Source organism: Cryptomeria japonica, chromosome 10 (assembly GCF_030272615.1).
Source record: "Cryptomeria japonica chromosome 10, Sugi_1.0, whole genome shotgun sequence".
NCBI classification, from domain to species: Eukaryota; Viridiplantae; Streptophyta; class Pinopsida; order Cupressales; family Cupressaceae; genus Cryptomeria; species Cryptomeria japonica.
The window spans coordinates 842739454-842763119 of NC_081414.1; the positions used below are offsets into that span (position 1 = coordinate 842739454).

The 23666-nt window shown below is 40.7% G+C and overlaps 1 protein-coding gene across 2 annotated transcripts in view; it reads right to left on the reverse strand.

Moving 5' to 3' along the window:
- LOC131053408 (LRR receptor kinase BAK1) overlaps positions 1–23666 on the reverse strand; it is a 55882-nt gene that overhangs the window by 20462 nt on the left and 11754 nt on the right. For both annotated transcript variants that reach the window (XM_057988017.2, XM_057988018.2), the window contains 3 exons: positions 11245–11377; positions 11041–11112; positions 9631–9774 (listed from right to left, as the gene is read on the reverse strand). In XM_057988017.2, coding sequence (XP_057844000.1) covers positions 9631–9774; positions 11041–11112; positions 11245–11377 — 349 coding nt within the window. The remainder of the gene's footprint in view (positions 1–9630; positions 9775–11040; positions 11113–11244; positions 11378–23666) is intronic.

Sequence of the window (23666 nt, forward strand, 5' to 3'; positions counted from 1 at the left end):
TGCAGCAAGTCTTGTAGATGGAGGTACCGGTAAAGGTGCAGGACCTTCTCAAAACAATGCCACAACTGAGGACTGCAATCCTGAGCTTTGTGCATAGCACGGCCCACACATTTTCCTACACATCTTCAAACCAACTGGAAGTCCCAGTCAGCCCTTCGGCTGACCCAATGCTGCTGGCCGTCAATAGTGGTCGGCACTCCGCGGTGGTAGAGATGGGTATCCTTGGGACCATTCTTATGGATACCATCGTGGACGGAGGATCCGGAGTAAACGTGTTGCCGGAGGAAACATGGAAGAAGCTGAGAAAGCCGACACTATGGCCACCCACATTCAATCTGGTGGGAGCAGATCAACATGATATTAAGCCGCTCGGCACCTTGATGGCCCAACAGGTGACCATTGGCACACAACCCTTCTTACTAGATTTTGTGGTAATCCCCCTTAAGAAGAAGGGCTACGACACCATCTTAGGGAGAGGGTGGTTGGTGACAGCGAAAGTAAATCACAATTGGAAGAGGAACACCCTCTCCATGGAGAAAGGTGGGCGGAAGTATGTCATGGATCTCCACACACAAATGGTAAGCAAGGAGTTGGCATCTTCCTCAAAGTCTGAATCAAAGGAAGAGACAACTGGTGTGGATGAAGGAAAGGAGCCGATGGAACCAAATAGTGGAGTGTTGGAACTCGATAGTTGCTCAGAGGACAACATGTGCTCATTAAATGGACTCTTCCATTGGCAGATGGAGGACTATGAGCTGTTCCAATGCAACATGCTCCAGATAGAAGAGCCGTATGAGAAAGATGTGTTCCCACCAAAGTATGGAGAATACAGAGAAGGGGAGGCTCGAGTGGATGACGCTCCCGCACATCAATTTGAGAAAGACAAACCTATTAAGTATGAGGAGTCCAAGTTGAAGGTGACCAACCTGGGAAAGGAGGAAGACCCCAAAAACATATTGGTGGGGGACGATTGGGATCTCGTGTTGAAGGCAGCAGCTTTCAAAATCTTTTTGGAGTTTAAGGATGTTTTTGCCTGGACATATAAAGATCTAAAAGGAGTGTCCCCCGAGATGTGTGTACATCACATTCAACTGGTACCTAGAGCCCAGCCAGTGCAGAAGAGGCCGTTGTTGTCGGCATAAATTGCCTATTGTTATGTTTGATAATATTTGTTATCCGACAAGGTATTAATTAATTGTATTGAGTGGGTTGTCAGTCTTGGGTAGTTATGTGTCGGTTGGTTGATGATTGTGTACCTCTCGGCAACCGTCGGGTCCTTTAAATATGTCGTGTACTGTCAAGCAAGTGGCATGGTATTGTCGGATCTATTGTAATCTTTGGCCGCCCATCTTTGGTCTCTTCTCTATAATAATTGAATGTGCGAATAAAGATATATCTTACTGTCGTGTCTGGTATGCATTGTCATGTACATTATTATTTCTTGTATTTAATTTACCAGTTGTAGTGGTAAACATTTTGGCGTCGTTGCCTTAAAAGAAATCGGGTCAGCCTTGAGTGATTCATGTCCGTAGATCCCATCAAAGGTGAGAAGAGGCCACAGGGTGGTCAAGACCAAGCAATTAGGTGATCTGTCGACCCTCGGTCAAAAGGAGCACAGAGACGAGTCGAAGCCTGGAAGTACTCGGAGTGTTGGGACGCTGGAGGTGGACGTGTAGAGGACGCGCGCATGTCTGAGAGTGCAAGGAAAGCACCAGAACGTAGCGGTCGGAACAGTTCACTTAGGTTCGACACACCTGGAAGTACTCGAAGTGTTGGGGATGCTGAAGGTGGACGTATAGAGGATGCCTACGTGGCCAAGAGTGCAGGGAAAGCGCCAGAACATAGTGGTCAAAACGGTCCACCCAAGTCTAGCACACAAGGCAAATACACACATATCTTCCGAGTGAAAACAATGTTGAACACCCAGGAGAAGCAGAAATTGCCAAAGTTCACGGGACACGGGTCCGAGGACCCAGTACGACATTGCAAAATATGCATAACCATTTGGGAGGCAAATGGCCAAGATGACAGGGATTACTGGCTGAAGGCATTTCCCGCCACCCTTTAGGGGATTGCCATTGTTTGGTACACAGACCTCGACGCCCAGCACAAGACGAGATGGAGTGATCTAAAGAGGGCGTTCCAGGAGAAATTCAAACTCTTGAGTGATGATAATGAGATCGTGGCCGAAATCTATAGTACTAAGCAAGGAAAAAATGAGAGTGTATGCGCTTACAACCGTAGGCTCAAAGAACTATTGAACAAGATGGAGAACCAGCTAGCCAACGGGTTGAAGAAGAGGTGGTTCACGAAGGGATTGATACCCTCACTGCACAAGAAGATGAAAGTAGTGCTTCCGTCCTCATACGCCGATGCGTACAATCGAGCGATGGACATCGAGAGTGAAAATAAATCCTCCTCCCAAGAGAAGAGGAAGACCGATGATGATGAGAGCGCCGAAGGTAGCAGTGACGAAGAATGCAAAACCGTATGAGCCCTTTGACGGGATATGTTGAGAATGATGAAAGAATTGAAGGTAGAGAAAGGAACCAGCAATGAAGGTAATGAACTATGGTGTATTGAGTGCAAAAGGGAGGGGCACATGAAAGGTAATTGTCCTAGAAATATGTTTTGTGAAATTTGCCAAGTGTTGGGGCATTCAATCAAGGAGTGCCCGTACAATTTGAAGATGAGAAGTACACAAGTACTATTCACACACGGAGAGTCCAGCCCATCGAAATCACAAAATGTATCGCCAAGTGGTTATGGAAATCAACGAGGGCGAAACCAAATACAGTACAACTCCAGAGGACGTCCTATCATACAGTGCCGAGAATGTAGTGAATGGGGACACTTTGCAAGAGACTACCATAACAAGAAAGACAACATACAATTATTGTGCAAATGGTGTGGACCATGTGACCATGAAGACACCAACTGCCCGAATCAGAAGGGTATTAATATGTTGGACGTGGAGGAACAAGAGGACGTCGTTTTGGCAATCACAAGAGCACAAACAAAGAAGGCGATGTATTCAAACTCTAGTACGGAAAAGGAACAAGCCGAAGTAGAACAAGTATTGGCGAAGGAACAAGTAACTTCCAATGGAACTGCAAGTATGTCATTGCGGGAGTCAGAGAAGAACATTGTCCGGCAGGTGCTACAAACAACCATACCCATCAAGGTGGCAGACCTTCTTCAAACTATGCCGCAACTGAGAATGGTAATTGCCAACACAGTCATCCAGAAACAATGTAAGCCACACAAGGAGGAACTAACGGGAAAACCATCAGCCAAAGGGAATGAGTCCAATGATCCAATGTTGTTGACAGTGAGCATCGGGAGGAAGCCGGCGGTCGTCGAGATGGAAATAATGGGGAAGAAGTTGACAAACACCATTGTCGATGGAGGCTCAGGAGTAAATGTACTACCAGAAGACACATGGAAATGTCTGGGGAAGCCGAAGCTTTGGCCGCCAACCTTCCACTTGGTAGGCACCGACCAGCACGACATCCAGCCGTTGGGAACATTGATGGCACAAAAAGTAATGATTGGGACACAACATTTTTTCTTGGACTTTGTAGTCATCCAGTTACAGAAGAAGGCATAAGATGCACTCCTCGGGAGGGGATGGTTGGTTACTGCCAAGGCGAATCATAACTGGAAGCGAAACACACTCTCGATCGAGAGTGATGGGAGGAAGCATGTCATTGACTTGAGGAACCAGGCGGTGAGTGAAAAACTGGCACCCTCGGACTCTGAGTCTGAGGGTGGAGAGTTAGGTATGGACGGAGAGAGGAAAGGCATGAAACCCAAAGATGAAGCAATGCTCGAACTGGAAGATTGCTTTGAGGATGAGACGAGTTCTTTTCATGGATTATTTCACTGGCATGTGGAGGATTATGAAGTCTTCCACCCGACTGTAACATGCTACAGATTGGTGGAATTGAGGAAGTGCAAAGTCCAACAGGCTCGAAGGAATTGTATGGGGTTAGGCCGTATGAGGAGAAAAAAAGTTGCAGGAATAATGAAGCATGTCATCTGTATGCTATAGGGGGGTTGTATGAGAGAAGGTTGTACAAGTTGAAAGCACATCATCCGCCCAACAAATCTGTACGGAATTTGGAAGCACACCATTTACCTCAAAAGGATCCCTACGCCCTGCAAAATACTACCCAAGAAGAGTTTTGTACCACAAATCCGTACATAAGTGAAATTCAGAAAAGCCACATAGACAAACCGTACATTGGCAGGGTCCGGGGTTGGATGAAGGGAATAAGGCTCAACCCATACGAAGGAGTCCGTACGGAAGGGGACACGAAGGCAAGTAAAGACCAAGACGACATCACATCAAACTGCCAAGGGGAAATTACCACCGTACGGACATCAAACTGCCAGGAGGGAATCACCGTACGGATCATCAAACCACCATGAAGGAAACACTACTGTACGGACATCAAACCGCCATGAGGGAATCACCACCGTATGGCCACCTTCTCCTTGCCACATACACCACCTCAAAACCGTACGTCCAATTGTACGACATAATTGTGGAATAATCGTACGGACTTCACGATGGTCATTGCTTTGTATTGTACGGCTTTCGGCTCATTCCGTACGACATGGCAAGTTCATTCATCTTGTACAGTATCATAGGTGCATTCCTTCCGTGTGACACCTAGTGCATCGTTCCCTATTGCCAACGCACATTTCGAAGTTCCAAGGAGTTCTTTCCATACGTCAATTCCATCACGTACGGACAGTTCATATTGCCCACACCACACAGAGGATACTTCATCTCGTACGGACAAAGCCTATTGTCGACACCGTACGGCTAGAGCATTTATTTTGCATCGTACGACAGTGGTTGCATCTTGTACGAGAACACCAATCAGCCATACGTCATCAACCTCAACCTGCGTGTGGAGTTCTCATCGTGTCATATATGGTACAATCCTCTCAATGCCAACGTTCCGTAGAACAAAGTGGTTTCTTCACGACATGTTGCAGACATTGGTTAAAGCTCTTTTTTGGCTTCATCAGCATTGTTTTTGGCATCTTAAAAAATCACGGAAATCATGTGCGCCATGGAGTTCCGTGTGGTTTTGAAGGTTGCAATTTGGTGATGGCGACGGGGGCGCTGCCCCTCGACCCCGCTGGGGGCGCTTCCCCCAAACCCCCATTTGATTTGGCAGGTACACTGCAAGTTGGGGTTGTCCAGTCAAAGTCGTTGTACGTTGTTAGTCTTCCCGAATATTACTTGATGTTTGCTTGTTGTCTGGAAGACGACTTTTTTCTTTTGGGGGGGATGATGTTGTCAGCGTAAATTGCCTATTGTTATGTTTGATAATATTTGTTAACCGACAAGGTATTAATTAATTGCACTGAGTGGGTTGTCAGTCTCGGGTAGTTATGTGTCGGTTGGTTGACAGTTGTGTACCTCTCGGCAACCGTCGGGTCCTTTAAATATGTTGTGTACTGTCAAGGAAGTGGCATGGTATTGTCGGATCTATTGTAATCCTTGGCCAACCATCTTTGGTCTCTTCTCTATAATAATTGAATGAGCGAATAAAGATATATCTTACTGCTGTGTCTGGTATGCATTGTCATGTACATTATCATTTCTTGTATTTAATTTACCAGTTGTAGTGGTAAACAGCCGTACCGGATGAACACATACTATGCCGCAAGGATCAATGAGGAAATAGAGAAGATATTGGAAGCTGGCATCATCTTCTGGGTCCAGACCAACGAATGGGTGTCTCCGATTGTCATTTCCTTAAAGAAAGAGGCCAATCAAATCCGGATCTATGTCGATTTTCAGTGCCTGAAGGCAGTCACTATCAAGGATCTTTTTCCCATACCTTTCACGGATAGCATATTGGAAGCGATAGCCAGCCACGAAATGTATTCCTTCATGGACAGGTTTTTAGGATACAACCAGATCTCGATCACTGAGGAGGATAAGCTCAAGACCACCTTCGTGGTGGAGGATGGCATGTACGCATATAACCGGATGCCATTCAGTCTATGCAATGTGCCTGCAACTTTTCAAAGGATCATCCTGCACATCTTTGACAAGATGTTCGTGGGAGACTTTAAGGCTTTCCTCGACGATTGGTCGATTTACAATGGACAGGACACACATCTGGTAGCCCTAATGGAATGTATGGAGAGATGTCAAAGGGCAAGGTTGGCACTCAACCCTAAAAAGTGTCGATTCATGGTGTCGCAAGGCAAACTACTCGGCCACATTGTTTGTAAAGCGGGGTTGAAGACAAATCCGAACAAGGTACGAGTGATCGTGGAAATGGAGCCTCCCACAAATGTCACCAGTGTAAAATCCTTCTTGGGCCATCTTGGCTACTATAGAAGGCTTATAAAGAACTTTGCTCAGACATCCTACCCCTTGGACAAGCTCACTCGGAAGGGCGAGTTGTACACATGGGGGACCTCGGAAGGTGAAGCTTTTGAGGAGTTGAAGACGAGGCTGGTGGTGGCCCACATCCTCGCATATCCGAATTGGGACAAGGAGTTCCATGTCCACGTAGATGCCTCTAATTTCACAATTAGTGCCACATTAGCTCAGGTGGGCAACCATGGATTGGACCATCCAATCTAATTTGCAAGCAGATTATTGTCTAAGACTGAAAAGAACTACAACACAACAAAGCAAGAGGCCCTAGGAATGGAATATGCAGTGCAAAAGTTTCGACACTACCTTCTGGCCACACCGTTCACGTTTTACGTGGACCACCACCCTGATGTACCTGGTCAACAAACCAATTATTCAAGGAAGGATCAGTCGATGGCTACTCCTGTTGCAGGAGTTCACATTCACCATCATTGTGCGCCCCGGAAAAATCCATGTGATAGCTGATCAACTATCACGAATAAGGTCGGGGGAGCCACCAGAGGGGGTTAGTGATGAATTTTCGGATGCTCACCTGTTCCAGATCGTAGTATTGCCATCATGGTATACTGCTATCAAGGAATATCTCTCCACTTCCGTGTTTCCGCAAGGTATGCCACTTAGGGAACGGAGGAAACTCGTGTTGAGAAGCCATACATTCGAGTTAATTAATGGATTGTTGAACAAAATGGAGCCCGACCAGGTATTGCCAAGCCCCCACGAGATTGTAGACTTGGTAGGAGATAGCTCACCAGAGAACTCGCGAGCAGTGGAGGGAGACCACTCACCCATTCGTGAGTTGATGCTGAGTCCTAGGCAAGAGCAAGAGTTGATACAGAGCCCCCTCATGTTGAGCTACTGCAGAGTCCTCAACGGGATGCCTAGGAGAAAGGTGTCCCCACATCTCCGAGAGTGGATGGTGACATGGATTTGGAGCAGTTTATTGCGGACATGGTTGTTGGATTCTGGAGGATTGTAGCCTCGACACGGTCCCAAGGAGATGCCAGGACAAATAGATAGTTAGAGCAGTTGCTTGGGTTTATGAGGAACGGTTGCACGACACACTTTGTTGAGTTCTTTGAGTCGAGGGGGTGGCCTACTACGGAGACCTTGCAGATGCTGGAAGATTAGGGTCTCCAAGAGCAGGTTGGAGAGACTAGCACACAGTCCCTATTGCGGAGAGTAGAGCAGGTCTTCCGTGAGACATACTATGAGCTGAGGCGGACACATCATATTGCTCAGGGTACAGAGACCCAGCGGCAGGGGGCCGTGTCGGCGAGGGAGGAGTTGGTTGCTCGATTCTAGCAGATGGAGGAGTCGCACAGGGAGCAACTGGCTTGGCAAAAGGCCTCGCGGGTAGCAAAGAGAACTACCTTGGAAGCAGAGTTGGCACAGGAGAGGTCGGAGAAGGATGCCTCAGGGGCACGATTGGAGGAAGCCCGGGAGGAAAGGGCAATGTTGGAGAACAGTCTCGCTAGTGCCTTGGAGATGGTGGAGAAGAAGGATAAGGAAGTCCTAGAAGCCGCGATGATGGTGAAGACGGCTATGGAGCGACAGATGGTTGCAGAGAGGGACCTGCAGTTGTGGACTGAGCAGGTCTAAGAGTTACGGGCACACCTAGCAGCCACACCACGAGCATCAACACCATCCTCAACAGGGACGCTTCCTCAGCCCCATTCTCAGTCTTGATTTTTTCTTTTGATCCTCCCGTTTTTGTTGTCAGTCATCAGCAGACTACCTTATTTTCTGGGGGGGATGATGTTGGCGGCATATTGTATGTACGGGAATAATAAGTAATTAAGTAATTAAGAAGTACTTTGTTTAGTGATGTAACCGAGGGTAGGTAGTTATGGGTGCGACAGCTGTCCCTTGCACCCCCTCAGTACCTTTATATACCATGTGATGTAACTTGCCATTATGACAATTATGAATGGAATGGTATCTTTTTTGTTGGATAGCAATTGATATACATTGTGTAACTTAATACATTATGACTGTGTTTATCTAAAATCTATGGCATTACTGTTCTTTGTTATGTATTCCGTCTGCATGCATTAAACTGTTCGCCCAGTGGGCAAACATTGTTTGCCATCATTTAGGCAGAACTTTAGATGACAAAAACCACAAAAAGGCGCATCTGATTCAGCCAAGCAAAAATCAATTACCAATTTGCCAACTCTTCAAGTTTTAGGCAAAGATATTATGTGGCTGAACTCATAAACATATGCACCCATGTTTCACTTAACGTCCTGAATTAATGCCTGACTTTTCACTTAAAAGGTTGGGGCAGAATTCACTAATGTATTTACCTACTTTTAGGCAGAACTTTTCATGGCTTAAGCCACCACAAATTGTACCTCTAATCTTGAAATCCTTCCTTCTAATTGGATTGCACAGATCACTAATCACTTGCCACCCTTTTATTTCTGCTTGGAAAAAAAAGTTTATGTGAGACTCAACATGTATGCCCCACACTCTCTGAGTCAAGTCTTCTCTTTGGCTGTCCACATTTCACTTAAATAATTGCCATGTTTCATGCCTTAGGCACACTTTTACTAGATGTTTGCCACTTTTACTGACTGCTGTTTGGTGGAGTTTCACTTGGCAATTGCCATCCAAAAGTGAACTCAATTCTGATGTTTGCCCAAATTCTTCATAAGGTGCACTTCACAAAATCTTTGCCCAAAAGAGGAACTTTGAGAGGGATTTGACAACCATTTTGCAACCTTGCCACTGATTGCATACTTGCCTTTAACAGCTGTAGACATCATCAATCAGGAACCTCATCAACTTTCTCCCTGGAACAGTGCAACTTTAAACATCCTGGAAGAGTCTTTAGTTGAAAAAAAAGACCATGACACAGTATTTTCACGAACTGCTTGGAGAACAGTATCACTAAACTTGACTTGACACCCAAATGATGATAAATTGATAACAAAACCAGACACCAAGTAGTACAAATATCAAGTTTCGTATGGATACCAGCAACCAGGCCACAAACTTAGGCAAGGATGTTTGGAACTTTGGAGTATTATTTAATTTTCTTTTCTATACAAGTAACATTATTTTGAATAATAAAAAATATATTATTGGATCTCCAAATCAAAGTACATAAATTTTCTCTGATAAGATGGCTCAAACATCACACTTTCCCTCACTCTAACATAAAAATGCATAAGAGAAAATAGACAAATAAATAGGAGGATCATTCATCTTACAGCACGCGTAAACTTGTCATACTTCCTAAAGTAGGAGGTATGGAGCCAGTAATGTTATTCTGGTACAGATCCAGGCTCAAAAGATTCTTCAAGTCACCCAATTCTTTAGGGATATCCCCGCTTATGGTATTGCCATAAAGCTCCCTGCAACATACACACCCAAAAAATAGAATCACTATAAAAAAAAGTTGGACATAATTAAACAAAACCTCTCAAGATAATTACACAACAAAGAATGGCATGTGTAAAAAAGGACCATATTCAAAACATTCTAAAAAAATACTATGATATTGTGTTCATCGGTCACTGTATGATAGCCTTTGACTAGAATTTAACCACTCTTGCATAAGGAAAAATATTTCTTCAAATAAACTCCTGATCAAGTCCAAATGTGTGATTACAATATAATATAAATATCAAATAGTATGTTTAAATGCTTGATCAAGACCAACACAAGTCACAATAAGGAAGCTCGGAAATAGGTAGCTGCTGATACAAATTTTCCCCAACATAAAAATGCATTTTCACTGTATATCAAGTATAATGTTAAGTTCACATATTGTTATTTCCAAAACAGTAAAGAAAATTGATAATTAATTTTGAATCCTCATTTAGAAGGATTACAGTCAACTGCATGAGACCCATCTACATAACCTTAGATTTTTTAGAAGAAGAAAAGCTTTCAGAGTCATTTAGACTTCTGCAAATTCCTTCAAAATAAGTCTGCATCGGTTCTCAAGGAATAGCACTAGAGTCAAATTCCATGAAATACCATATACACATTTTTGCTTAGAATTATAGTAAAACTTCAGGTGCTCATTTTAGCATCAGCACTATTCCCTTTTAGTTGGCATTACATATTGAAAAGAAGCAACTTTTGTATTTTTACCTGAAAAACAACATATTTTATATTGCCATTTTTTAAAAATACAAGAGAAATAAAACAGGTAACAGATTAGAAGAGTGCTATCATGAAGAAATAGCTAAACGTAAAGCATCAAGTCTATGTTTAAGCTTTGAATCGTTGCAACATAACACAACTTGTTGACCCTAGATATTTTCTCTCCTCCTTGGAGATGAAAACCATGGATCTACTTTAAAAAATCATATTTGGATATATAATTAGTATAACCATAAACAATTCTTTTTGCTATTGTACTGTAAAAAATAAAATCCCAATCCTCTCTAGTCTCTAGCATTAGTATCATGAAGTTTAAACCACTGAAGCATATCGATAATATAACCATATAATTAGTAAACATTGTGAAACCTAAACTGCAAACATGATATACCAAAAAACTAGAATTGTCTCAAGTTCTGATGCATAAGTATATACATTTATTTCCCAATAGTTTTTATGTTAAACATTAAACTTTCAAGTACAAACTGACAACTACTAGAATAACTTACAAGTATTGCAGATTATGCAGCTGACCAAGCTCAGGAACCAATTTACCACCAAGGTTTGAGTTTCCCAGATCCCTGGAAGAGAAAAATTTAGTCTCTAAGATTTTTTTTTAAAATATAAACTTTTTAGAAACAATAATTATCAGTTGCAATTGGCAATTTATCAATGATCGAGTCACTCCAAAGATGCAAATGCAATATACATACACTCGTGTGACACTGTTTTCACTGTTACATGTAACATGAAACCATGTACATGGACTGGCAAGATTTTGATCCCAACTCTGCAAAATGTTCTTTGGGTCCAGTAAGTTAGACTTAAGTCTAAGCAAAGCATCACCTGCTTATCACATGCAAGATCAGACATCAGGTCCTAGTTTTTCCTAACTCTTTGACTAGTACAATAGATAAAATAAAACAAGAAATAAATAAATTTATTGATTTAAAGTTTTACATGTTGCTTACAGTATGATCTAGCATCCTATTTATTCAGTTTTTACAATGGCAGAGAATGAGGAGAAAAAATTAATTTAATAAATTTGCAAGGATATTAAGGTCAATATGTAAAAACAATTAATTAGGTACATTAAATTTTCTCCCATCTTGAAATACTTCAACTTCAAAACATAGATAACAACTTGACGCTATAAACCAAATTAAATATCATTAATATAGTGCATTTGTAACAATGAACTCTTGAGTTTGAGATTTATAAACCAAAAATATGAATATGTAAATCAATAAATAGTAAGTATTACTAAATGGAAACTATTACAATAACTACCCTTCCAATATATTAATAATATGACATCATATCAGACAATCAGCACTTTTATTAAGTAAAAATAAAATTATTTACTTTTACAGTTAGGCAATTAATAAAGTAAACAAAATTATACATTTTGAATCAGATGAGAACATAATGAACAACACATAAATTGAGATAACATAACAAGCTTCTTGCACCTATCAATGCTCTTCACACAGAAGTGGGATTAGGTGCTTCTTGCACAATGTGCTCCCTTGTCCCAACTAAAAAGAAGTATTTAAACTTACCGACAATCGCTACAGAATTTCCAATCATCAGCAACTACCCAAAACTGCTCAACGCAACCAACAAATCTTAACTACACTTGCTGATTGTACAATATAACAAAAGTAGACTAATGTTTATTTTAAATATCAACAATTACATCATAGAGAAGCAATAAAACCCAACCTTACATTGACCAAACAAGAGACAACAAAGACACATAAGCATCCTGTTGATGTGTTTTTTATGACACTTGCCAACACAGAATAAAATACTAAGTATTATGTCCTCTCTTGAATAAGGAAACTGTTGCCATTTTTATGACATCCTTGGTCCATCAATGAGAACTGATCAGAGATATGTTCCATGGACCAGTGCTGCCCTAGTTGATCAAGGACAAGGCCAATGGTCATGAAGTCTTAAGTGTTGTCTTGTCGGGACGCAAGTTCCCAAGCCTTTTGAAACCCGGAACCCTGGAATCCCGAAATTCCCAATTCCCAAGCCTTTTGAAACCCCGAACCCCAAAATCTTGAAATTCCTACTTCCCAAGCCTTTTAAAACCCGAAACCTCGGAATCCTGAAATTCCCAGTTCCCATACCTTTTGAAACCCGGAATCCCGAAATTCCCAATTCCTAAGCCTTTTGAAACCCGAAATGCCGAAATTCTCGGTTCTTGACTCCTCTCCCCTTGCGGCAAAACCTGATGTCTAACTTTCAACGACTTGCCACACTTCCAGATGACGTGATCAACACTCAAGGCTCTTAATGCTCCACCAATCCTTGCGACTTGTATACTTTCATTTATGGAGCTACAAGGGTGTATTTAATGTTTTTTGCAGGCTTGCCATCAAGTGGAGTCCAAGGCCATGCTTATTTAGTGCTACTTGATGGCCTTCATGTCAGGCCTACATGCTCTGACTTTGTAATGTCAGCCAATCCACCTTCTAGAAGTATTTTTCTTCTTGGGATTGCCTTGTTAGGGTATGGCCAGGTTGCTTGCACACACACCCTGTCAGGTTTGTGCACTTCCTTGCCTTCCTTGACTAACCTTCCTCTGTGCACACTAAGGTCAAGGCTTCCCCTCCTTGACCATTGGTCTCTCCTCTACGACAAGTTTGCTATATATAGGTTGTTAAGCCTCATTGTAAAGGGTTATCTCGCTGCTGACTTGAGCTACTCTCTGCTCTTTCACTTCTATTGAAGACTTGTAAATTTTCTTGCATTTTTGCAACTATAAGTTTGGCCATTGGCCTAAGAATGAATTGAGATTATCATTCTTGCCTCTCTTCAACTTATGCATGGTGTGTATGTTTCTTTACCTTCATTATAAGTGTATGTTTTGTGGCTTTCTCTCATGTATAGACTGTGTTAACTTGTTTCTGAGTGTGACTTGTGGGAAACCTTCTCCCCTTTGACATTCAGCAAACTCTAACCTCCATACATGCGTTTGGGGTCATTCATGCAACTGAAGTTTGTGCATCTCTAGGGTATTTTAATTGGTTCTTTGTGCCATTTCAAGGTGGGGAGAGGAACATCTTTTATCTTGGTGCATCACCTCCTTTCATTTTAGGTTTTCCTTCTTCCCTTTTCTCTACAAGATGTTAGGATAGGTTTAGAAGTAGAATTTGAAGTGTTGGGTCAGTTCAACACCTGCACTTGGATTGAGAAGGAAGATCGCCTTCTTCGGAGATTCAACCCCTTTGCGCAAGGTCCCACACTTCGGGGTTGTTTCCATGTTTCATGAGGTTGTTGAGTTGATAGGTCAACAAGGGTGCAAATTTTTGTGACAATAGAAACCTTATATGCTAGGCTTCGTGATCAAATAAGGCTACCCCAAGGTTTCTTTAGTCAAGGCTTGACATTGCAAATGGATAGTCTCAGTGAAATTATGTGATATGCTAGTATCACAAAGGAACTTACATTTATGAATCGTACCTGGAACTTGCAAACTAACTTCTCAAAAAGAAAAAGAACAAAAGAAAAAAAGGGAAAGGGTTTAGGGAAATCTAATCTAACACCTAAGGACAATGATGATAACGAATAATGCTTTGATAGACAAACTCCTTCAAACCAAGCTTTGCTTCATCATGATAACAACAACTACACAAAACTGGTGCAATCTTCCAAGGAAATGACAAGATTTTCATACTATGAACCATTCATTCAAATACCCAATGTTGGCGCAATCCAAATGAACATCCACAATCGAACTATTGCAACAATGATTAGGCTCAGGCTAACTTAACACTATAGCTTACAATCAGCAAACCACAAAAAGTACGAACCAAGAATTTCATATCATTTCTCCATCAAGATCAATGAACTTTATCTAAAACTTGAATTGAAACTTGAAAAATACAAATCATGAAACATATTGAAATAACACACAAAATCCACCATATCTTCAATGAAAGAAGTATGTTTATTCCGTCAAGCCTTGGCAACAATTTTTGTCTTCCCTTCTACTCTACTCCTACGGCTCTATACTATTAACTTCTAACTCTATTATTCTTTACAAATGAGGAGGGCAAGCCCTTTTATAGGATTCCAATTACAAATGAATGGCTTGGATTGAATCCAAATCAATGGTTGAGATTTAACAATAAAACCCTAAGTAGGGTTAGTTACAACTAATCCTCTTTGACCAATGAGAAAATTACATTCCTTTGAATATGCATCGTCTTAGGTGAAGGACCAATAAGAAACAAGGTTAGGTACATTTACTTTGGTGCCTTCCCCATGTACTACTTGTTGATGAGGCGGGTACATTGAACTTGGATGTGTTGACGTGGCATCTCTTGATTAGTTGATAATGAATGGACAAACCTCAGCATGCAGTTCTTGTAATTGTCCCCCTCATCACAAAGAAGTCTTTGCATTTTGGGCAATACCTTTTGATACTCAATATTTCCAATCTCTTGCCTAATTGATTGTGATGGTTCATATTCCCAAATTGCACTATCATGATCAAGTTTCTAACTTTCCTTAACTCTTCTAAATGTCTTGATCACATTTCACTTTCAATCTTCACATTCGGGAATTCTCCTTCTTGTGATGCATTTCCACTTTCAACCTTTGAATCTTGAAACATTTCTTTGCCTTGGAATGCATACCTTGTCTTGAAATTTCCTTGATGTAGAGTTCCTTCCTTTGAATTATTGAGTTCCTTGGTGTAGTTCTTGACTTGTGGAACATTTCCTTGATATGAATGATCTCCTTGTAGTTGTTGTTGTGGAGTCCTTCATGTTGTAATACTTCTTCATTCCTTAGAATCATGAAATTCCCCTCTTGCATTGATTCTCTTTTTGTTGTAGTGTATGTTGTCCATGTTTCACCATCATTTCCTTGAAATTCTAGATACCCTTGACCTTGATCTTGGATTTCCAAAGGAAATCCAAAGTCGTCATGAAATCTTCCTTGAAATGCAAATTTATTATCTTGATTTGGTGGAGTCCCTCTTTCAAGTTGTGAAGTTCATTCCTCTTGATTTCCTCATGGTGTGGAGCTTTCATGTTGTTGTCGCATCTTTCATATTTTCTTGCATCATTGCTTGGATCTTGAACATATGGATCTTCAACTTCTCCATGGTGTTGTTGGATCTTCCTTTCATTCCTGAGTTCTTTATCATTGCACAATTGTCTTCTTTGTATCCGGAACTTGGAAATCCCTCGGTTTGATGCTGTCTTGTGAATCTTGTCTTTCTCCAGCAATCCTTGATTTGGAAGTGTTCCTCATCGTATGCAATCAATCTAAAAAAGAAAGAAAAGTCCTTAAATCATGATAGCAAGATGAATCTTAAGTTAGTAAAATGCAAGAAATTGATAGTAAAATGAAAACTAGAATCTTCCATTCCTGAATTTTTGTTGAAAGTCTCAAAAGATATTTAAATGACAATCCTTTTTCAATAATTGCTCCAGAAATTCAACTGCATAAACCCTCCTAAAACTATTCCAAGTTGAGCCTTGACATCAACTAATTTTGACTCCAATGATTTGAAATGGCTTGACAATTCTGGAAATTGCATTCAAAAATTGTTATGCAAGTCTGAGTCTGCTGATAGAATTCGCACTAAGTCCTGATTCAAAATCTGGTAAGAATGTCCTCCAATGGATGCTATAATTTGTACCCTCAAGTTGATCAGATCCACTCCAATGTGGAGGAAGAACTACCTAAGATCTGATGTAATTCATCTCAGATCTGCTCCTTAATTCACATTAGAAGTCTGCTCCCCATAATTTGCTTTAAATGAATTGCAGATTGATGTTTAGAATGAGAGACCTTGATCTCTTTTATAGCCCTCTCAAGTTTCAATTTATAACTACCTTATTAGGCCGATATGACATCTTAACTAATCATACAGCCCTTGGGCATGATTTAGAGGTGGTCAAGATATTTTGCTTGAGATGGGTTGAATTGCAAGGTGAATAGGAAATTTGAAAGGTGGACATGCCATTTGCAAGGTGAATAGGAAATTTGAAAGGTGGACATGTGATTTGCAAGGTGAATAGGAAATTTGCAAGGTGGACATGCAATTTGCAGGATGAATAGGAAATTTGCAAGGGTTTTCAAACAATTTCAAGTGAAATCAACAAAATTTGCAAGCAATTCAATATTTTAGGGCTATGATTTCAACATTTTCCTTGTAATGAAAGTGCAATTTCGAACCCTAGACTTGTAATTTTCTTGCACAAATTGTAACACATTTCTTGCAATTTACTTTTTCTCCCGTAATGATTTTCTTAGCAAATTTAGGAGGAAATGCACATGATCCTTGTAATTCCTAACAAAATTTCAAGGCAACTTTCCATTTCACAATTTTGCTCTTCAGCTTTCAATTTCGCACTTCACATTGTTGTTTCACCAAGTCAAAGAATTTCATGATCCACACCCTTGTAATTCACCTTTACATACAACATTATTTCACAATTTCAACCTTCAACCAAACTTAAGACTTGACAAAACCAAGCCCTCACTCTCATTTCTAGGGCTAGAGACTTCAAAATCACTGCCAAGCTCAAGTAAACAAAACAAAAATACTAAGCTACCAAGCGAAAAGTGGGGAACCCATTTGCAATGGGGCGATGTGTGAAAACATCACAACACATCCAACAAAAGCCCTCCAACTAGAAAAGCCTTCAACAAAGATGGCAAAAGGATTACCATCCTTTTTGAAGCAAATGACATTTAAAGCTCTTGATTTGGAGCTCCTAATGATATGCGACCATGCAAATGCTATCTCCACCTTAACTATGCTACACGAAGCTTAGGGAGCTATAGGTGCAATTGGAGATTTTCACCTCTCCTCTTCCCTCTCATTTGACCCTTCATTGTTTGTATCACCTAGTGGCATGGCCTCATTATATCTAGATAAATATAATGGCCATGGAGACCCCATTCATCATGTGCAACAATTATATCTTGATGAACTTATAAGGCACTGAGAGGGGGGGTGAATCAATACGAGTAAAAACAATGCAAATCTGATTACCAATTTCACCAACTTAAAACTTAATAGGCATGCAAGAAATAACACCAAGTATGCAATCACCACATAAAGCATAAACCACATGACACAAGAGATTATACGTGGAAAACCCAAATGGGAAAAACCACAGTGGGAGTAGGTACCCACAAAGATCCACTATCTGCAGTATAGAGATCTGACCGGTTAAGATCTACAACACCTGGTTAGGGGGCACACCCGGTTAGAAGTGTCTAAGCCTGGTTAAGAGCTTTACAAAAAGGCCTGTGAGGACCAGCCCTATTAGGAGCTACCCAAGTTACTAGGATTTGCAAACACAAGTTAATGTGTCACCTGGTTAGAGGATTTAATGATCAGAATTGTTAGGATCTGACTGCACCCTGTTAGTAGTGACCTTATAAGAGGATTTTCTTGCTGCAACTGTTAGGGAGACAACAAGTACAAATGATGTCAGTATAACACCTTCAGTGTCTGCTAAGATCCGCTTCAGAACATTACAACATCACATAGACTTCATCTCTCAACTCCTCTGATCATTGCACTATTAGAAATACAAAGTTCACTCATAATCTTTCACACTTTCAAGCTCATACTCATATATCCTTACATACCTCATCACATATTTAAAATCATCATTAGGTCGGCTAGAACCTTGTTACAATTCCATAGGTTCAATGCATCTAGACAATCTTGCATTGTACGCCTTAGTTATGTGTTGTGACGTTTTCACACATCGCCCCATTGCAAATGGGGACCCATGTTTTTTTTTTTTTTGCTTTTTAGGGTTTGTTCTTTAGGTTTTTTAGGGTTTTGTTAGCTAGCCTTTGCATTTTGAACGTCGCCCAGGGGAGATCAATATGGTAGCAAGTCCGGCTTGAGTGAAGTCCTGACCCTGAAATTTGGCTAAGTCTGGAATGTCCTGATCCTGAATTTGACTAAGTCTAGAAACTGAAAAAACCTCCAAAAACTAGATTTTGCAATATAACTCCTAGAGGTCTGAAACCACTCTCAAACATCCTGAAAGTATATATAGAATATAACTTAAAGTATAAGAAAGAAGAAACATAGAAGGAAATGTCACTTATACTTAAATGTTATATTCCATAAAAATTATCCTGATAGAGAGTGCGAAAAGTCAAATTTCGCTCGTCTCCTTCTCCAAGGGTCCAGAGCGAAAAGCGCTCCTGTCCCTCTCCAAGGGACCAAGGCGAATCGCTCGTGTCCCTCACCAAGGGACCAGAGCGAAAATGCTTAGTTGAGCCATTCCTGACCTTGTTTGGACGAATCGAGACATCAAAGGCATGGTGAAGGACGAAATGAGCATGATAGAGCATCCAGACTTGATCAAAAACAACGAAATGATGAAGTTTTTGCCTAGAGGGTCAAATTCGCTCCTGTCCCTCACTGAAGGACCAAAGCGAAATTCTTCATAAGGTACGATCTGGGCAAAGATCAAGTCAAGTTTATGTTTGAAGGCAAGGAAGGGTGTGAGATGAACTCATTGAATACAAATTGAAGATTTTAAAACGTCTGCAAGGGTCCCAAAAGGCCTAGTTCGCTCCTGTCCCTCAGGAAGGGACCAGAGCGATTTTTGTTATAATTGATTTTCTTGCCAAGTTGCAGACGACATCAAGGCATGGATGAATGAAATGAAGTATGGCGAGACCATTGAAGATAAATTTTGAAGGTGATAAAGTAAAATGAAGCCCACAAGAGCAGGATCGCTCCTGTCCCTCTCCAAGGGACCAGGACGATACAGTGGTTCAAGGCCGTTCCTCCAAGTTCAAGACCTTCTAAGACAAGGAACGAGGGTGGCAAGGACATTTCAAGACATCTTCATCGAGCACAAGCACTTAAAGGTCATCACAATGAAGAGATTTACACTCTAAGACCCAGATCGCTCCTGTCCCTCAGGAAGGGACCAGAGCGATATCTCTATAATGGCGTAAATTTCAAAAGGCAAACAAGTTTCGAGCAACCAAGAGGGTCGAAAGGACATCATTTCACGTAATGAAGATGATTGCAAGTTGGTAAAAACAAGGACAAGCTCAAATCTTGGATCGCTCCTGTCCCTCTCCAAGGGACCAGAGCGATGTTTATTATATTGGCCACTTCATGCAAGATTTACGTAAGGTCAAAGTTTTGCGAGATTGTAGAAGGTCCATGGCATGATTAGAGGGTGATACAAAAGGATTTTGAACATAAAATGATCATCAAATTAAACATAGAGACCATATCGCTCCTGTCCCTCTCCAAGGGACCAGGGCGATTTGCTTTGGATTCTTCGTTTTGCTCCAAGTTCATGCCAAGTCAAAGCTTCGCAAGGTTATGCAAGGTTCAAGGTGTTTTTTTTGAAGATCACATGTAAGAGTTTTGAACGTCCAAACGTTGCTAATCAAGTTAACGAGCTCATATCGCTCCTGTCCTTTGGACAAGGACCAAGGCGATCCCATCAAAAACACTCATATTCCTTCAAAGTCAAGGCAAGGCGAGGATGGACAAGGTGAGGGACGGCGTTTGGAAGACATCACAACGAAGATTGAAGTTAAAAGTTGCCAAGATTAGAGAGAAAGACATGGATCGCTCCTGTCCCTCTCCAAGGGACGAGGGCGATGATCCTCTAAACATCCAAACACCTCATGAAAGTAAGTGGAACGAGCGTAGAAGGAACAAGCAATGAAGTTATTCGCCCTACAATGAAAGTTCGAGGATCAAAGATGCATATTGAACGTGAAAACATGGAGATCGCTCCTGTCCTTTGGACAAGGACCAGGGCGATATTACATCCAAGGGCATTCCTTCGCACAAACAAGTCAATCAAACTCGAAGGACCCAGCTAAAATGTCGATTTGAACGTGGAAATGAGGATTTTGGACGTCGAAATTGCAAAAATCATGACAAAGTTGATGGATCGCTCCTGTCCCTCTCCAAGGGACCAGGGCGATGAGGTACGTATCTTTCCATCTTCAAAATATTTTGGCGCTCAAACACATTTTTGAATTTATTTAAATGCTAGAATTCGATAAGATTGAAAATTTAATTAAAAATAGCATTTAAATATTGCATTTAAATATTAATTAATTTTTGCCTTGTAAAAAAAATCGAAGTTTATTAATTAAAAACGATGGCAAATTAATTAATTATTATAGAGCGCTTGATTTAAAATTTGTTTCATTTTACAAGGGTCGGCCTTTTATTTTAAATTTGTCTTATTTACCAAAGTCGGCCTAAGATCAATATGAAGGTAAGCGCCTATAAAGGGAGGGTGGTTTATTCATTTCAAATCATCATTTGACATCCTTCATTAGCATGCGATTTGGAGAATACAAAGGAGGTGCGAAATTGTCATTCAAGAGGAGGGCGCAGACATCATCAAAGGAGTGCGAGCTTAGTCTCAAGTTGGGCGAACTTGCCAAAGACCACGTCAAAGATATCCTCAAGGGTGATGAATTAATAAAGAGGACGTTCATTATCCTTCAAGATCAAGTCAAAGGCTTCAAATTTTGATTTTGCCTAGGCAATCCTTGTTTTGCTTTCTAGAGTTAGCTCTCAAGTAAGGTATGACAAGATCCCTTGTTTTAGTTTCGAATTTTGATCGTCATGGCCTTAAATTTTGAAATTTTGAAATTTTGAATTCATAGCTCAATAGTCGTTTTTAGGAAATGATTAATAAAGGACTTATCATTAAGTTTCCTAAAATTTGCTCTCTAATTTATGTTATGTATTGCAAAATCATGGTACTAATTTTGAAATGTTGTGTAGGCATCAAATGGAGATCTCTTCAAGGAAAATCAAGCCGGATCCAGGACGGTCTTCGCCAGGACGATCAAGCCAGGACATGGAGTGACCTCTTTCAATCTAGCGTTCCAAGGCGAGGTACATCTTCCTGCACATCAAGGACACAAGGAGTTAGAACAAGGGCTCGTTGAAGAAGCAAATAATTCCAGATGAATTAATTAAAGCAAGCTTCTCAACAACATCAAGTTGAATATTTACCAAAGTTACAAGTGTCAGATGAGGTGGCATCCTAGTCATCACGTCTCCAATCAATGAGGTCCATCTCAGCATGTCCAGATTCAATGTACTTAACTCATGGAAGGTGGCACAAACTCCGATGTACCTACCCTGGCTATCCATTGGTCGATTTTTCTAGAAGGGACATGTGTCCAAGCAATACAATTTTATCATTGGTCAAGCATTAAATGTTATGTAATGGTTGTAACAAACCCTAATTAGGGTTTTTATTGTTGAATCTTGACCATTGATCTTGAATTGATCTAAGCCATCAAATTGTATTGTGGGCACTATATAAGCCCAGGCATTTCATTTGTAAAGGCTAATAAGCAATAGCTAGAGAGTTAGTAGTTAGAGAATAGTTGGAAGCAATTAGAGTAGAATAGGAGGACAAGGCAAGAAATTGTTGCCATTGATTGTAAACAAACTCCATTTTCATTGAAGTAATGGTGAAATATGTCGTTTTCTTGCAATTTGCATGGTTTCTTGTTGAGTCTTCAATCTTAGATGGTAGATGATTAGATGAATGGAGGAAATGTGATTGATTGATGGTGGAATTCGTATATCCATACTACTAGCAGTTTGTTGATTGCAGACTCGCCTTGTGTAGTCAACTGGAATCATTTAGCTTAAGCTCAATTTCAATTTGTTGCCTCTTCATTGATATGCATCAACTTGGATGGTGTCTATGCCTGCTGCGATGATTTGAACATCATAAAGCTTCCCTTAGAAGATCGCACTAGCCTTGTGTAGATGTTCCATTGATGTCAAAACAAGATCTAGTTAGAGTTTTGTCAAAGATCAATCATTGCTCCTACATTCCTAGTATTAAGATTAGATCCTCTCTTCGCCCCTTTCCTTTTTCCTTTTTTTTAATCTAAGTTAGTAAGAGTCTGTGTCCAGCAAAGCAGATCGGAAGTTCAATCATCAAATGTAAGTCCCCTTGTGATTCCAGCAAATCACATCATACCACTGAAGCTTGTCCACACGTAGAGACCCTACTAAAAGAACCTTGGAGTCTACCTAACTGATCCTTTATGCAAATCTTCAGCAGTTAGAGACTATTTTCTCAAGAGAGGATAAGATGCCTATTGGTATTTTATTCTGTGTATGATGGTGTACAAAATACACGTCAACATTATGTCGGTCACCGGCATAACAAATCCAATTCTATGTCGTTTTACCGATCTGAGTGATTTTCATCACTATCGGTTAAGTCTCAGTCAGAATACCTGCTCTGTCAATCAAATCTCGTTCATCTAACCGAATCAGCACATGCGGTCACGAACATAAATTCATCTACCATCCTTCATTGCTGTTGTCAAACCGCATCACCTCATTCTTCATAGATCTCCTATACTGGTTATCGGAATATAACTTTGTCTATCTTTTACTGGTTAAAGTCCTAATTACCGGTTCTGATAAAACTGTCTCTGCTTACTGGTTAATCCTTGCCGATCTTAGATGACTGTAAAAACACAGTTGCCATCAATGACGACATACAACATAGTCATCACACAACAATCTAATCAAACATATACCAGTTGCATCAAGCAAACAAACAATTACCGGTTTAGATCAAATGATCAAATGCCAACAATCTTTGTTCAACCATCACTTCTAGTGATCCCACTCTAGATAAACACTTTCCTAGAACCTTGATAGACGACACATTAAATTGATTCTACACTTTAGGCCCTAAACTCCATACACTCCTTTATTGACCTAGTGCATGTCATTATTCTCCATTGCCAATTTAACATCAAACCAAAAGTTTCCCTTCTACAACTTGCATGTTGTAAAAAAGACTCCATTGAAACTATTTAGGACTACACTTTTTGATTCTTTTCCTTACTAATTTACATGGTATTCCATCGTCCTAACTCTTTACTCCAACCCATATTCCTTGAAAACCTCTTAGTTCATATCCAAGAGAAACTACTATTTGCCATCTAATGCCAAAATTACTCTTCTTTCTAGATTATAAAGATTTACGCACTCTAAAATCAGCTCAGAGCATTGAATGGCTACAGGGAAGCAGGCAACTGAGACAATTCTGCTCTTGACAAACTTGATAGCAGTGGCTGACAAAGCACGTCC